General features: G+C 47.3%; 1 protein-coding gene across 1 annotated transcript in view; it reads right to left on the bottom strand.

Annotated features, from left to right (window-relative positions):
• Positions 1 to 4445: 4445 nt before the first annotated feature.
• LOC119402303 (lipase 1-like) overlaps positions 4446 to 18222 on the bottom strand; it is a 73223-nt gene continuing 59446 nt past the window's right edge. Inside the window, exon 6 of the mRNA XM_049418328.1 lies at positions 4446 to 4709. Coding sequence (XP_049274285.1) covers positions 4455 to 4709 — 255 coding nt within the window. The 3' untranslated portion in view covers positions 4446 to 4454. The remainder of the gene's footprint in view (positions 4710 to 18222) is intronic.

Here is an 18222-nt window from a genome sequence, read left to right on the forward strand (position 1 = left end):
ATTCAATCTAATTATTTAAAATTTATTTAATTAAGTTAAACAGCTGTAAACCGCATTTTAAAACACAGATTATACATAAGAATTGACAACTTCATTGGAGACCCTTCAGTAGTGCTGTCACACATACTGGGTAAAAATAAATCGCAGAAAATTCTGCGAGAACGAAAAAGTTGATGTTTGCTGGGAAACGCCATTTTCAAACCCACCGTGCGCCACAGACCACAGCTGCCCGACATGGAGCGCTATCTCGTTGAGCTTAAAAGGAAACTGAAGCACATTAACAAAAGTGGCTTTGGAGTGTGTAATCGTAGTTTCATACCTGCTGAATTCGAAAACCAATGTAAGAGTTCACAGAAGTGAACGGAAATAGCATTTCTTGAGAAAAAACAGTGGCTGCAGCCGCAGGGCTTCTTGAGGTGCTGAGGGAACGCGGTGACGTCATCTTCAGTGACACGCGTCATCGGCAACATCAGCACTTTTAAAGCATGGCCTTCGCGATCGTTACACCAACGCGCGCAGCCGGAACTAGTCATCGAGGCCACGGTTGAAGATACGACAGTGCTGCGCGGCAGCGCAGAAGCTGCCGACGATGACGTAGTTCCGGTTAGTTCGTTTTCCACGTCCGCACTTTCGACGCGTTCGCGTGGGCGCAGCAAGACGAACTTTTCTTTCGCGTATTTTAAAGCTCCTGCTACCACCAACAGCAGAAAAAATTACGCCATCGTCGACAATAATGTTGGCCTTTGTTAACAAAAGTTTTACCGAATTCTAAAACCACTTCAGCTTCCCTTTAATTAAAGTATGCTCTCCACGCAAGAAATTCAAGTTGAAGGTAAAAAATATTTACTTCAGAATTAGCTGCTCTTGCTCGAAGCAATGACCCCAAATGGGGTCATTGGACTGAAGAGGCTCTAGTGAAATTTTATATTATCAGTATTGACTATATTCAGCTAATGCAGAGACATACACTCAAGGATCTCGGTGTTCGTCTTGTGAATGACGAATTAATTAATCAGTTAATTAATTTAAAACTACCTTACAGGCTCCTCAAAGACGGGGGTGATGCAATAAAACGTTAAAACGTAAATAAAAAAAACAAAGTGGTAGATATATATACAGGCATGAGAACAAGGCAAAAAACGGAACAGTAATATAAGCGGCAATATACCCAACAATGCGTTAGATAATATGCTACAACAAGAAACCTTCGATGGTCTCATCAACGGCGGCCAACGCCGGTCTCAAAATTAAATCCTGCCGTACATGAAAAACTCGATGGGCGAGAGAACGAGTACAAACAGATAGAAAGAAAGAGAGAAAGGAACGGAAGAAAATCGGCAGATCCCACGTACCGCGGGAGTCGATGTTATGCGAAGCATGCGGCGGGTAAGTGACTGTGGCGTAATTTTTTTACTGAGCGACACGTTACAAAATGACGCTAAAGATTTGTATATATTTTACACGCACACATATGTATGTTGAAGAGCGGCATATGTGTTATATAACCAGTTGTTTACGGTTGGGTAACGCTGCCAATGGCAACGTGGGTATTACCTGCACCAGAAGCGGTAAGCTGATATGTAGTGCTTATACGTGTCCCGAGAACGCACGCACGTTTCACGAACCCGTGTGCATGTGTGCAAGAAGTTCTTGACAGTTCTTGAACAAGGGCATCATCACCGTGATCAGTGAGCACCAGCAGCTGGTCGTGACTTGTTATAGGATCCGGTCCTGATCGTGGTGACGAGGGGTCCATGTGTAGTGAAGTGTGTGGTATAGTGGAGCTTTTGGAATTCGTGGATGCCTCGGTCATTTCGTCGACAAATTGTCTGTCGACAGAGCCGGCGACATGTCGGAACCTGAAGCCACCCTTCGCGTTGGTGAGGTATAGGCCATCGAGGCTGGTAGGCCTGGATAGTGCTACGTAGACCAACGTCAGTGGATGGTGTTTGTCGTGTTCGTAGGCTACCTGGTCGTATGTGGCCTACGTAGCCTATTCAACAAAGCAGCTGTCAATCAATCTGCCATCATCCTCGGTCAGCATGAGGCCATCGCCCAGCCTCGTAAGAAATGAACAGGACACTGCGTCGTTCTGGCGGACGAAGTGCACTTTACGGTGCGGTGATGTGGATATCATATGTAACTTTCATTAATGTATTCCTGCGGGGTCGAGCAATGCTTCAATATAGCTTGCTGAATCATAGGAATACAAACGTAATGTTTGTTAGACTGCTGTAAAAGCGGAGCCAACTCTTGAACTACAGACGTTAATCTGATATGACGCCTGTATCGTAGGAGTACACATCGTAAGAGTATCATGTATTGTTTATTGCTTTCTTGTAAAATTAGATAGCCAGCACCACAACCCCAATTGACGTTGCACCGATATTACGCCTGCGTAGGCTGTTTTTCCAAACCAGTTTATAGACCTGGCATGGCTCAGTGGTAGAATACCTGATTGCCACGCAGAATGGTTGGGTTCTATTCCTGCAGGGATCCTAATTTTCATTCATTCCATTCGTTGAGTCAACGCTGCCCATTGTTGGTTTTCCTTAACGCTCTAGCATTTAAGTTACCAATGTCCGTCCTCGCCGTTCCTGGGTAGATATAAACTGTCAATCACCTGTGGCGCATACCCGTACACCGCGGCCCGTGGTAAACGGGTATGTGCCACACGTGTCTAGTGGAAAGAGTTTGAAGACGTACGCGACAGGATTTTAATGTTATTCATATCATGACCCGGCAATCATATTCGTCAAATCCTCTTACCCTCCCATGCAAATTTGGTCTTCACCAAGTTAAGGAGGCGATCATGAGAGCACCCAGACGTAGGCGGCTAGATAGATAGATAGATAGATAGATAGATAGATACGTAGATAGAAACGCTCAAAGTGCGAGAGGTTCGCTAAGAAATGCTTCGCAATTAAAATGGCATGACGTTCGTTTCTTATGCAAGTGGTCTTGTCTCGGAGGCAAAATTGTTCACGTCATTCTGCCATGTCGGCGAGGCATACAGCTTTATGTTTACTTTTACGCTGTGTCCATTTTCTCGACGCAAGAACGCTGGATTAGGCGAGTTAATCGGTTGGCCCAAAATTGTTCTACGCGTCTTTTGACCGCAAACCCGATCTGCCAGAACCTATTCATATACGTATTCGCTGTAATATTGCAAAACTTCTGAATACCGAATAATGTAGATGCGGCGTCGATATTATTGAGAGGATATATACATCAAGGAAGGCTTTTCTTTTCAGCCTTCAAGATTTTCCGTTATATTTCGGGATAAATATGCTTGTATACAGTCGAACCCGGATATATCGAACTCACAAAAAAGAAACAGCAATTAGTGCGATATATTGTACAATTTGATATAAAACTTTTAAAGAGTTTTAAATCATACTTTCTGTACGAATTTCCATACCCAACTTGGCTTCACGGCACCGCCTCACGATAATGCAAGGAAGGCGGCTTCACGGCAATACGCAGCTTTTTTTTTCTTTGTTATTTTTCCGCAGTTTGTACTTGGGGGGTCTGGGTTATTCATAGAGGCGGCTTATACGCAAACAAATATGGTGTCGGTGTAAACAGCGTCTCAACATCTTCATGCTAAGCCGTGCGCACTCGTCGGGCGGCTGTAGCCTCTATTCTATCTTGGCCATCAGGTTGGCCTGGACTTTTCAATATGATAATCAGCGTTCTTCATGGGATGCTTTCCGCATCGACAACGTACAGTACGACTTCTTTTCTCTACGTTCGACTTTATTGATTATCTCCAACTTTGCAGAAAACAGCAGGTTCTTCCGTTTTACGGCAGTAATCGTGTCAACAAAGAGCGGGGAAGCGAACGGCGACCCCGCACGACGGGCCAACGAGCGCGACAACAAGGAATCATGGGAAATAGTCTAGAACACTGTAGAAATAGCAAGTGATGGCAAGTGGTAGTTTCTACTCGCTGCGCGCGGCGCCCTGCTAATCACACCGCTCGCTCACCCAAATGCATGCGGGAAAATCCCCCTTCCGTGAGGAAAAGTCGAATGCTCGCGAGGGAAAGCCAACTTCCTGGGGTGTTTCGCACTGCCTCGATGTTCGATATATCAAGTGTTCGGCTGGTTTTGTTCGATGTAGCCGTAGATTTTCCTCTGCGTTGACTCTGTAGTGTTTGAAAATCGTTCGATGTAAAGAATAATTTCACTTACCCGAGTTCCATATAGCCGGTTTTGACTGTGTCTTTCCTGGATATTTTTCACATCATATTACTATTATTTTTTTCATTTATGTTTAATGAAACGAGAGGTTGGGAGTATCGTTGGCGTGGCTCCAGCAACAGCTGTTTCCAGTGAAAGCGAAACATAAAGCAATGATATACAAAAAAGTCTGCAATATGATATCGAGAACAACGTTGAATCTCTTCGAACAAAATCGATTCGCATTGAAGACCTTTATTGTAGTGCTGGTTAAGTGCTTGTGCCGGAGTACTTCTCGATAGTGTCAAGCATCAAGTCGTGCACGATATCGGTCGCCTGGTAGCCCCAACAGAAGTCCAGATGACGGAAGTCTTTTCGGGGCACCACGTAGCGGAAGAGCAAGTTGGAGCCGAGCCTTTCAGCAAGGAGAGACACATCTTTCGGCTCAGCGACCGTGTCTCCCTCTGACGAGAACAGCGCAATCTTGACGGTGATGCGATCCACGTCGTAAGCGGGAGGCTTTTTCTGAAAGAGCGTGCACGCGAAATGATGGCATAAAAATTCAGGCACCCAATCACTGACCTGTTCAATTTTTGTTTTATATGAGAAACCGAAGGTCATCAGAAAATGACCAACGACGTGACTAGAATATTGTGCTAACCGGCTACTGTCGACCCCGTAACATCATGCGCGATTCTGGAAGATATGTATTAAAAGAGTAAGCTGGGCTGGTTGGTAGTTGAACATTTTGTGAAATGGGCACGGTGACCCGGACGCAGTATGATAGCCATAGGCGTGCGCACAGGGGGCGGCCGCCCCCCCCCCCTATTCACCTAAGAGTGGGGCACAAAGTCAGTCCCACACATTGACATAATAGGGAGGGGGGGGGGCGCTGCGACTCGGGAAGGGGTCGTAATGGCAGCGCCATACATTGACATAATTGGGTGGCGGGGGGGGGGGGGGGGGGGGCGGGGGGGGGGGCGCTGCGACGAACCTTCGGCCCTGCTCACACCTATGATGATAGCCCCTTTAGGCACGAATTATGATAGGCTGTCGGCAAGTGGGTCCAATTTACGCACCATTATTCCAAGAATATTATATTTTTAGAAAAAAAACAAGGAAATATATTTTTTGCGCAAGTTTCAGTAATTAATTGCAATTAACATCTAATTGAATCGTTTCATTCTGCAGTCAGTCATGTGCCATTTTCACATAAAAAGAATTAATTCTTACGCTCTAAATGCACACCCGTTTCTTTTTGGTTGCATCCATTTCGAGCAAACAAAAATTATCACTTTGGCATGCCTCTCGAAACGCGGCACGTCGAATAGCTCGTCGAACATGGTAGTGCCTTCAGCAAAGTGACCTTCTGCAGCAATAGTACTCCGCACAGCTAAGTTAAATGACCAGTCGTTGACCAATCAGGAAGCGTGTACAAATGTGACGTACATTGCGTTTCAAGCCGGTTGAAGTGACACGTGGTGCGTGACAAGCCTCTGTACTTGATGTGTAGGGTAGCAAACCGGATGCTACAATTCTGGTTGACTTCCCCACCTTTCTCTCGTTTTATTTTCTCTCTCTTTCTCTGATTTATACAACTGTACACACCGCCGATGAAGGGGATTGGAAAGCAGGCACAAGCGCTGAATGAAAACATTTCTTTTTTCAAAACATGTTTGACATGCGTTTGACACGTGATTTATTTTCTGTACGTTAACCACATGTTCGAAAAAAAAATAATAAAGCAGTTGTCAGCCAGCGCTTGTGTCAGCTTCTTTACCCACCTTTGGGTCATGCTGCCCATCTCATAAGACGTGTACGTTTTTTTACGGTCTCGCGCTATACAGCGAGACCCTGGTTGCTGGTTTCGCGACGAGGTATATGCACACGGCACAAATTCTTAGTTTGGCTCAGCATAAAACACGCTCTGCCTGACAAAATTGTTCAGCTTGATACCTCGAGAACGTCGCATTTAAACATGCGAACGACCACAACATTCGGTCAAATGTGCTGCGGCTGAAAAGGCGACAGGACAGAGACAATATCAGGGGCGGTGCGATGACGAACCTGTGGTATGCGCGACTATGCGGCAGCACAAGCAAAAAATTGGGGGACCCTTAAGCTTCGCCTGTAAGAGTTGAACGCAATAGCGAAATCGGGCCCCTAGTGCGCACTTCAACCACTAAGTGTATACTTATTAATGTGTATTGTAACCACTAAGTGTATACTTATTAATGTGTATTGTAAAAACCTGTACCATTCGCGCGCGAATGGTACAGGTATTTGATCTAAAGCAAGAGTCGCATGGCCTCCAAGATACACGCCGCGCGCTCGCCATCTCGGAGGCCATGAAGAGTCTCACAATGTCTCACAGACGGCAGCACATTATCTAGCGTTTGCTGTTTGCTTGTTGATATGTTTTCCGCTAGATGGACATAGTTGTCCATTTTTAGAGCTGTTTGAAAGTTCGTGTGTGTTTTTAGCGGCGATGGCTGCACTATCCCGGCCTTTTTCGACATGACGCTACAATGCTGTGCTGGTTGTGGATCGGTGTAGCGTTTACTAACTCATTCAGCCATCGCATTGGCATGGCCGATTCATCCATGTGCGAAAGCTGCAATTGTATAGAGACTACTGAACATCTCTTGTGCCACTGTGCCCAATCTGATGAAGATCGCCGGACTCTCCAGTGTGCCTTGGATAGACTGGATGACCGTCCCCTTAATGAAGCAAAGATCTTAGGAGCCTGGTCGCGCAGCATATCAGCCCAGAAAGCCACACGAGCCCTACTGCGGTACTTGAAAAGAACCCTATTGAGCGACCGCCTGTGAAACTCGGCACTGTGTGTGTGATGTGACATGTGTCTATCCTTCTCTCTCTCTTTTAGGGGCGAAGCTCCTTATAGCGGCACCCGTTCGTCCCTCGTAGCGTAGTATGTAACCAGTCTTACGCTTTGACCTGCAAGGTGGTGCCGGTGGGAGATTTTTCCTGTGCGTTGTTGAACAATAAAAAATTCGCAGCGTTAGCTAAAAGCCGACTTCTTCTGTCTCTCATTCCCATTAGCAGCCATTCTTTACCTCCAAGGTAGTGCCTGGTGAGATTTCTCCTGTGCGTGATTAAGCAATAAAAATTTTGTTCAAAACGCCGTTGATTGATGAAATAAACCAACAAAAGACGCCAGATGTTTTGTAAAAGCAAAACGAAAGAACGCCAGATGTTTCTAAAGCAAAACGAAAAGACGCCAGCTGCTTAACGAAAGACGCCAGATGTTTTCTAAGCAATGGTTTTCTAAACAATGAAAATTCACAGCGTACATGTAAAATTAAGGTGCGCTGCAAGTCGTCATAACTCATCGAACCTTTAGTATAAACGCGCCCGATCTCACGTCGGTGATGATGTACTGGGCAGAATTCACGGAAGATTCACGGTTTACCGATGAACCTCCGCAGCTTCGCCCACTCATCATCATTCACTCCGTGGATATGCTGTGATTTTTTTTACTCCCCTATTCCCCCTCCCCATGTGTAGGGTAGCAAACTGGACGCATTGTCTAGTTAACCTCCCTGCCTTTCCTACATTCCTTCTCCCAAATGCGCCTAAAAATCGCCGAATGGGCTCGTTTTCGTCGTGACACCTGTCGAACAAAATGCGTTAAGGAGACTCCTTCCACTACATGGCATTTATGTAGTGTTTTTTTCCAAAGCAGCTGCAAGGAACGTCGTGGCTTCAATAAAGAAAAAAAAAACGCCAGGCTTGCGCTGAAACCGCAGCACAGTCACAGCGAAAGCTGGAAGAGCGGCGTTTCTAGAGCCCGTTGTAAGCTCTCTTGGGGCTACAATACAAGTAGACTAGAAAGGTACCCACTACGCCATAAATCACAATTTTTGTGAAGTTGGGAAGCACCTACTAAGCCATTATTCGTCATTCTGCGGAGGAGCGAGGCACCAGCTACACGTCTTTAAGGCATTATGCGCACTTTGTTGACGCGACGAGTGATGACGATGAAGAATTATGGCTCAGCCCTTTGTAATGGGTTGGAAGCTTTAAACAGCCCACCAGTTATGTAATTTGCATTGGGTGACGCCTGGTCGCTATTTCCCTCTCCCGTCATGGTGTATAACATATGTTGACGTGGGAAAGGGACGGGGGGGGGGGGGGGCGAAGAACTTTACTGAGACCCCGAGGAAATGGATCATGCGCTTATGGGCTTCCTTGTCAACCAATACAAGTGTACTTGCGAGGAACCCACTACGCTCTAAATCATTGTAATTTTACTGAGACCCCGAGAAAATGGATCATGCGCTTATGGGCTTCCTTGGCAACCAATACAAGTGCACTTGCGAGGAACCCACTACGCTATAAATCATTGTAGTTTTTGAGAAGTAGGGCAGCAGGCACTGTGCCATTTTTCGTCATTCTAGGAGAGCCGTGATACCTGCTAAACGCATGTAAGGCATTATGCGCACTTTGTTGATGCTGTGCCTGATGACGACGAAGAATTATGGGAATGCTTCCAACCCTTTGTAATGGGTTGGAAGCATTCAACAACCTACTCGTTGCGCAATTCGCATTGTGTGACGCCTGGTTACAGAATTCGCGTTGTGCGACGCTTGGTGCTTATTTTACTCTTCTATCACGCTATATTACATATGCTAATGTGGTTCCGTCCCGACATGAAGCCTGTATAGGACCTTTTTGCAAAGAAGTTTCAAGCACCGGCATGGCTCAGAGGTTGAATACTGGGCTCCCACGCAGAGGGCCCAGGTTCGAACCTCGTTCCATCCGGGAATTTTTTTCTTATTTCGAGCGATACTAGTTACGGACACCGGCGGCGGCGGACAACTACGGCACCAAAAACGGCCGGTGAAATGATCTCATAACAGCTTTCGCTGGAAAAAGGAGCGTCGTGGCTTTGTGGTAGGACACCTGCTTGCCACGCGAACGGCCCGGGTTCGATCCTCAATGGGATTTTATTCTTTATTTTATTTGCTTCTTACACGATTTTTTGCTCACGGTCGATTTTTCGCTCACAACCAACGAAGCCGACGCCGACGGCGGAATTTCTGCGACACAAGCTCTCTAACGCTATCGCGTTAATAACCGCGGCGTCTGCTTATCGCTGTGATGAATCGCCGCGAGGGAAGCGCATCGTTTGAACGCGGAACGTTAGGGAGCACTGCAATTACGGCGCGCAAGCGGGCAGGTCACGTGGTATTATGTTACACAGTCGCATATATCAAACTCACAGAGAAAAAAAAACGGGAATGAGCTCAATATATTGTATAATTTAATTAAAAGATTTAAATAACTTACATGTATGTATTTCGGTGCGCGAGTTGCCTTCACGGCACTGGTTTACGTCAACGCAAGAAAGCTGTCTTCACAACAATAAGCGAGTTGTTAACAGCGAAGCTGTTAAAAACTCGCTTATATATATATATATATATATATATATATATATATATATATATATATATATATATATATATATATATATATATATATATATATATATATATATATATTGTCACAAATTAGCGGGTTATAAAGCGCGCGCGAGGCCGCTTTCAAACTGCTACGAGACAGAACGGCGCGAACCGCTCGCCAAGAAGCGCGAAAAGACGAAAAAACAAGCATCAAAAGACGCCGGCGCGCCGCATCCTCCTCACCCAATCGAGCCAGGCGCAGACGACGCGATCAAACGCCCGGCAAATCCTGGATGTTTCTAGAAGGAAGGGGGGACGCATCCGCGAGCGATGCCGCCGCGATTCGAACCTACGAGAAAGCTCTCGCCCTTTCCCCAGGCTTAGCTGTACTGCACGCAGAAGAAACATCCCGACGCTTCTAGAACCCGGGGGAGAAGGGATAAAAGCGCGCAATCGAAGGTCAGTGAAGAGTCAGTCGAGGAGTGGAGAAGTCAGTGAGCGAGACAGTCGAGGAGTGGAGAAGTCAGTGAGCGAGTCAGTCGGCCCGGTGATGGTGAAGTTACGCTAAGTGTGGCTTCGATAGCCAAAGAAGACGTGTTTATGATGGTGTGCGGTCAGTCGATCGTCGATTTGGAAGAATTGGATGACGACGCCGTGTGAGCCGTGACAAGTCACGACGACGGTTGAGCTACGACGATCAACGCTGGAGCTGGCGTGTTTCCTTGAAGAGAAGCATTCGATTACCGTCCAAGTATTGTGGACTGGATACGCCATTATCTATTCAGGACTTTAACTGTCGTTGAATAGTGGTAATGCATGCGATTGCATTTGTAGCGTGTGATCTGTTTGTTTAGCTCCCGTTGTGTAAACACCATCTGAGTATTATTGTGAAGCTGTAACTGGTACCAGCCGAGTGTGCACGTGTTTGTGTTATTTGTGTTGCCCTAACTGAGAATATATTTCGTTTTCGTTTGTGTTATCGACTCTCGGCTCTGACTCGGTCTTTGGACCACAACCGGCGTTCGCTGGCGCACCAAAGGACCAACTCTAAATTGTCCGCGCTTTCGTGGTGCGTTTTTGGAGGGCCGTGACGCCAGCCCTTAGAATCCGCCCGGCGATTGCCAACCCGATTAACGGGACAAGTGACAATTACTCTGGCGTCCGCGACACAGGACCTTTTTGGTGCACAGTGTGTCCAAAGTAGGGAGAAAGAGCCTTGAGACGTTGATAGTGCTTGCGAACGATTTTTGAGTGTTGCACCGCGTTCTCGCTAACCTGTGTGCAGAGAGTGTTTTGAATTCGAAGTTAGGCAGAGATTTTGTGCACGCGGCTAGGTTTTGTTGACGGGCATCACGGATCTTGAGAAGTTAGTTGCCCTTGGTGAGAAGATGGGTTTGTCTGGGGCCGAACTACGAAAGTGGGTTAGCCAAAAGGAAAAAGAAGAAAGAGAGAGGGCTAAGGAAGAAAAAGCTGCAGAACTCGAAAGAGAGAGGTTGGCAGCTGAAAGGGCCAAAGAAGAAAGAGAACAACAATTGAAACTGGAGCTGGAGAGAGAGAGGCTAGCAGCTGAGAGGGAGAAAGAAGAGAGGCGCAGATGGCTGAGAGAGAAAGGCAACGGCAGCACGAATTGGAACTCGAGCGGCTCTGTTTGCAGCAGCGCACAGAGACTCCCGTCCAGGCTAGAGTTGAGAGCAGTGAAAGGGAAGATCATAGCTTCCGTTTGAACCCAAGCAAACTGCTTGTGGCGTTTGATGAAAGGAAAGATGACCTTGATGCATACCTGCACAGGTTTGAGACGATAGCTAGAAGCCAAAATTGGCCGGAGCAGCAATGGGCAACGGCTTTGAGCACTTGCTTGAGTGGCGAAGCACTCAGTGTGTACGGTAGGCTGACACCTACCGATGCAGCTAATTACACGAAAGTAAAAGCTGCTTTGCTGAAGCGATTTAGATTCACCGTGGAAGGCTTCCGAGATCGGTTCCGTACGGGAAGGCCAGCTGATGGCGAGACGGCAACGCAGTATGCTGCGCGACTCAGCCATTATTTTGACAGGTGGATCGAACTTTCTGAGACGGCACAGGAGTACGGTGAGCTTAGAGAGCTTCTCATTAGAGAGCAATTTCTCACCAGTTGCCACCCTAGCCTGTCGCTGTATCTGAAAGAGAGAAGAGCTAAATCGCTCGAGGATATGCTTGAATTGGCCGATCAATTCTTGGAAGCGCAAGGTGGCACTAATCTGGCCAAAGTAAAAAAGGAAGTTCACGAGGAGTCGAAGAAATCGGCACCTGAAGAAAACAAGCGTGCACCGGAGAGTGTTCCGCGATGTTTTCTGTGTAACCGGGTGGGCCATCGTGCTAGTAGTTGTCGGACCAACTTCTCGCGCCCCAGTGTGATGAAGTGTTTTAAATGTGGACAGACTGGGCACAAAGCAGACGCATGTCGAATCGATGCGAGTAAAGTCCACCAAGCAGCTTGTGCGTATGCCCCGCCAAACGAGGGAACAGAAGCGATCAATGATGAATTGGCCGAACTGAAAAGCGGGAAGAAGATGGATTTCATTGGTGCTGCGGTGACAACAGACACAAAGAAAGAAATGCCGACAGTTAAGGGGAAAGTTGGTGGAAAGGAAGTCACGGTATTAAGAGATAGTGGGTGCACCACTGTTATCGTACGAAAGAAATTGGTCCTAGAGAGTGACTTCACAGGCAATAACCAACCGGTTTGCCTGCTTGATAGTTCCATTCGAATGCTTCCCGAAGCCAAGATTGAGGTTGAGACCCCTTACTTCAGCGGGGGAGTTACTGCCCTGTGCATGGATAACCCCCTGTTTGACCTAATCGTGGGAAACATCGACGGAGCTCGAGGGCCATACGATCCTGAACGTTTGGGAGAAGCCCCGAAGATGGAGCCTTCGTCAGTTCGGGAACCACGACAAAAAGGAAGCGCGGAAGGGAATCCCATGAAGGATGCCGCCCGGGCTCAAATTGAGGCCGAGGTATCACGGAATATCAGTGATGAGGCACCTACGGTCGCTGTACCGCCCGTGAAGACGCGCCGAGCAGGTGATGTTGCCACCCAGCGGCCACCACCACCCGTGAGTGCAATGATGACGAAGGTGGTCGTCCAGGCAAAACACCACGACGCGCAGAAGTTGGCGAAGCACCGCGAACGTTCTAACGAACGCGACCACGCCTTGCCGATGTCGAATGTGTCGACGGCAGCAGAGACGCCCCCTCCGGCACCGTCAAATGGAACGGCTCGCAAGAAAAGGAAAAGGAACAAAAAGAGAGCGAGCGAGCACCGAAAGAAGGGGCGCAAGCGCGAGTCTATTTGAGCAGGACAGGGTGTTGGAATTGAATTTGTTTGAAGTGCTTTGAGTTTGAAAGTGTTTGAAGTGTTATTATTCCCTGTGTCATGTGTGTATGGCTAGTGAGCCCGAGTGTCGTTTACTTAACATTATGTGTACAATGCTATTGATATAATTGTATATGCATTATAATTGCAGAGCTTTGTGCGTTCGCATTGTTTATATGAAAGCTATGTTGGTGTTTTGTACTTATGTACTTGTGTTTATCTTTCATATGTTGTGACATTGAAGTGCCCTGGAATTGTATTGAGAGTTTTATTGTGAATGTGACGCGCATTGTGTGTGGACTGAGTTATGGACTCTGTATGTGGGACATTTTTGGATGTGTATGTGTGCGCCAATTTGTGTTGTTTGAATATTATGTGATAATCTTGAAGTGGGGGGCAGTGTCACAAATTAGCGGGTTATAAAGCGCGCGCGAGGCCGCTTTCAAACTGCTACGAGACAGAACGGCGCGAACCGCTCGCCAAGAAGCGCGAAAAGACGAAAAAACAAGCATCAAAAGACGCCGGCGCGCCGCACCCTCCTCACCCAATCGAGCCAGGCGCAGACGACGCGATCAAACGCCCGGCAAATCCTGGATGTTTCTAGAAGAAAGGGGGGACGCATCCGCGAGCGATGCCGCCTCGATTCGAACCTACGAGAAAGCTCTCGCCCTTTCCCCAGGCTTAGCTGTACTGCACGCAGAAGAAACATCCCGACGCTTCTAGAACCCGGGGGAGAAGGGATAAAAGCGTGCAATCGAAGGTCAGTGAAGAGTCAGTCGAGGAGTGGAGAAGTCAGTGAGCGAGTCAGTCGAGGAGTGGAGAAGTCAGTGAGCGAGTCAGTCGAGGAGTGGAGAAGTCAGTGAGCGAGTCAGTCGAGGAGTGGAGAAGTCAGTGAGCGAGTCAGTCGGCCCGGTGATGGTGAAGTTACGCTAAGTGTGGCTCCGTCAGCCAAAGAAGACGTGTTTATGATGGTGTGCGGTCAGTCGCTCGTCGATCTGGAAGAATCCGATGTCGACACCGTGTGAGCCGTGACAAGTCACGACGACGGCTGAGCTACGACGATCAACGCTGGAGCTGGCGTGAGTGTTTCCTTGAAGAGAAGCATTCGATTACCGTCCAAGTATTGTGGACTGGATACGCCATTATCTATTCAGGACTTTAACTGTCGTTGAATAGTTGTAATGCATGCGATTGCATTCGTAGCGTGTGATCTGTTTGTTTAGCTCCCGTTGTGTAAACACCATCTGAGTTATATTGTGAAGTTGTAACTGGTACCAGCCGAGTGTGCATGTGTTTGTATTATTTGTATTGCCTTAACTGAGAATATATTTCGTTTTCGTTTGTGTTATCGACTCTCGGCTCTGACTCGGTCTTTGGACCACAACCGGCGTTCGCTGGCGCACCAAAGGACCAACTCTAAATTGTCCGCGCTTTCGTGGTGCGTTTTCGGAGGGCCGTGACGCCAGCCCTTAGAATCAGCCCGGCGATTGCCGTCCCCATTAACGGGATTAGTGACACACACACACACACACATATATATATATATATATATATATATATATATATATATATGTATATATATATATATATATATATACTCACGCATCCAGGGGTGTCGCAAGAAATTTCACAAAAATATGGGAAATGAAATAACTGCTTGCTGCCTTCATAATTGCTTTTTTTTTTCTGTGGCGGCAAACATCTTGAAATGACTAGAGATATGAAATACGAGACGCATTAAATAAATTATTTAATTAACTGTTCGAATAGAGACAGGCGTTCGGGTCAAATTTGAGAATTGGAGCCTTTTTGGCAAGGAACTCATTGCGGCACTGCGATTTGCAGAAAGCGGACGCTGGTAATTTTCGTTCAGTGAGATAATCTGACCAATTTGGCCTGTGAAACCAAAGCGGACACGAGGAATAGCCCAATACCGAGACGTCCAGAAGAGTGATCGCAGAAAAATCAACCATCGTGTGTATGCGGGCTGTGCTTGCGACTATAGCATGCATGGCGCACATATCCTAACGAGCAGGATAGCTAACACCACTGACACCGTTGTCGTGAAGAACGACTTCATTAGGCTCCTTCATCCAGGTTTCCGTTTCGGCTTCGCTGCCGAACTTGTTCGAATCCGCCTTTTTCTTTTTGCTGTGCTGCTCTGCTGTTTCGGTAGGGTTTTGGTAGGTGCCGAGGCAACCTGTATTACCGAAAGAAAAGCCTCCGAAATGAAGAGATGTTTTCCGACTTTTCCACTAGTGCATCGTGAAAAAAGGCGGAATTGTTTGCTCCGCAATAATTACCAGAGGCCGCTTTATCGAAATCTGAAAGCGGTTGACCTGACCGCCTGTCGGCCCTAAATAACAAGCTAATTAATTTAATTTCTTTAATTACTGTCGTGTAGTTGACACCTCTATAGTCTTCTCAATATGACTGCCGCTACAGTAAAACTAAATCGGACAGCAGCGAGCAAATATTCAATTTCCCTCATGTTGAGGATATTCGGGCACATTGTCTGAAACAATACGTATATATATATATATATATATATATATATATATATATATATATATATATATATATGTACATATTGTAGCGAAGCTTATTGGAACGCTGAAGTGGGTCGTCCTCTCCGGCCCCTTCTAGTGGGTTGCCCTCTTCGGACAGAACGCAGCTCGTACAGAGTCGGTCCCGCCTTGACTGTCGCTGTCGTTCATCTTCGCCGAGTGTCCGCCAATAAACATCTTTATAATATAGATAGATAGATAGATAGATAGATAGATAGATAGATAGATAGATAGATAGATAGATAGATAGATAGATAGATAGATAGATAGATAGATAGATAGATAGATAGATAGATATAGACAGTGTGATATGACGAAAAGTATTTCCTACCTGTCCGTACCGCTGTCTGTTCTTGAAGGCACCATAATCATACATGAGAAAGTCCTTTGCACGATTGTTCTGGAAAGAATGCAAGGGCACGTAAGCTTATACATAGCTTAAATGTAATTGACCGCAGTTTGCGGTCGCTGGTACAGTGTATGTGGAGCGTTTTACCAGAAAGAGAAAGCTGTAGAGCTTCCTTTGCTTAATTCCCCTCCACGCTGGTATGGCGCTTATGGCACTCGACTGCTGACCCGAAGGTCGCGGGATCGAATCACGGCTGCGGCGGCTGCATTTAAGATGGAGGCGAAAATGTTTGAGACCCGTGTGCTTAGATTTAGTTGCACGTTAATGAACCCCGGATGGTCGAAATTTCCGGAGCCCTCGACTACGGCGTCTCTCATAATCATATCGTGGTTCTGGGACCTTAAACCCGAGGTATTGTTATTCCTTTGCTTAATAGACTTTCTTTGACTACTCGCCTCCAGGCCGTAGGGTAGGCGGAAATTAGTTTCAAGGGGGGGGGGGATGCCACCCCTTGGCTACTCCACTGCTTACAGGGTGTTACGTGGCTGTGAGTGCTGCTGCATCAATTCATATGTTTCTGTATAAATATATGGCGTATTAGTATAAGCGCCACACGTTCGGTGAATTACTTTAGCGTAAGAGCCTTTTTACAATGAATCGACAAGCTACGTTGTGAAACCACGAACGTCTTCTGTGTCATAAGGAAAGTCACAATGTGGCCGCAAGGGCGAAACAATTATTGCGACAGCCACAAAATGAGTATTATTAATAATATCTTGGGTTTAACGTCCCAAAACCGAGATATGAGAGACGCCGTAGTGGAAGGCTCCGGAAATTTAGACCACCCGGGGTTCTTTAACGTGGATCTAAATCTAAGTACCCGGGCCTCAAACATTCTCGACTCCACCGAAAATGCAGGCGCCGCAGCCGGGATTCGATGCGGCGACCTTCGGGTCAGTAGTCAAGCGTCATAACCACTATACCACCATGGCGGGGCAGCAACCAATTCAAACGTTACACAAAGTAAGGCTTGCACCAATGTTCCATAGGATCCCATCTGGCGCAGCTCTATAACACTCTGGCGTTAGGGAATACGGCCGCATCAGTGAGCGAAGCGGATTTCGTTCTTCCTCTATTCGGGCTTCAACGCGAAGTAAGCGGTGAGAGCTAGCACCTTATGTACAAAGCTATGAGCCATATGCTAATCCACGTAGACATGTGCGCGCACAAGAGCGTGCGTCCGCTTTCTTTTCCCTGTCACCCCTTCATGCTCCTTCACCCGACGGAGCCGACCGGCGCGTTTAATTTCTGCTTGAGCCGCGCCCATATCCAACCTTCGCAAGCTTTCACGCTCACATAGAAAATACGACGCGAGGGGCGATGTTATTGATTTAGAGTTGATACAGAACATGAAGGCCAGGGCAAGAATGTGTTTCGAGTGTCCATACAAGTGATATCGCACTAACATCACTTCTTAGAAAACCATGTACTATAAAGCACATTTAAACGTATTTTTGAGGTCAGTCAGTCCAGAACTTTATTGAAAGGTACTGAGGAGTTTAAGCCGCCGGGGGATCCACGGGGGACATCCTAGCAGCCGCTACCGTAGGCGACGCCCGAGTCGGGGAGGAAACGTGGCGGCGTTCCGCGAGTACTTGGGTCCTCTGGGCTGCCTTGAGTTGGTGGTGGAGCTCGGGGCTCCTAGTACCTCTTCCCAGTCGGAAGCACTGGTGAGAGCTCCCTGAGGCGATGTGGGACATTGCCAGGGCACGTTCGAGAGTGAACAATAAAGTTCTGTGATGTCTGACTTGTAATGGCTGAGTCGGCCCCGTGATGGGTACGATCACGTTTGTAGCATGCGAAAGGCTACCGTTTGAGCGCGTTAGAGTTTGTGTGTGGTGAGGGCTACTGGCTTCTGTCGTTGCGATAGTGAGTGGTTTTTTCGTGGAAGGTCAGTAAGGGGTGGTTAAACTGTATGTCTGGGCCCAGCTCTTCGGTGGCTGATTGATCGTCGCGGCCGGTAAGTTCTCGCGCTCGGTCATGAGACGTTTCTTTGAGGTTGGGTTGTTGTGAGAGGACGTCATTGCCCATGGGGGCAGGGAACCAAGAGAGGTAGTGCGAGCCCGTGTGCTTGCATGTTTATAAAATGTGGGCTGCTTCACGCGCGATATTGCCGGATTCGTAAGCCCAAATGTAGGCGCCTGCAGGAGTCTGTGAAGACGATGGTGTGCGAGGGGTCGATCAAAGCTAAACCTATGGCAGCCTGCTCGGCTATCGCGCTCGTTGCTAGCCTAACCGAGGTGCTGAGCGTGGGGCTCTGTCGGCCCACCGACAGAGCCCCA

Source organism: Rhipicephalus sanguineus, chromosome 8 (genome assembly GCF_013339695.2).
Source record: "Rhipicephalus sanguineus isolate Rsan-2018 chromosome 8, BIME_Rsan_1.4, whole genome shotgun sequence".
NCBI classification, from domain to species: domain Eukaryota; kingdom Metazoa; phylum Arthropoda; class Arachnida; order Ixodida; family Ixodidae; genus Rhipicephalus; species Rhipicephalus sanguineus.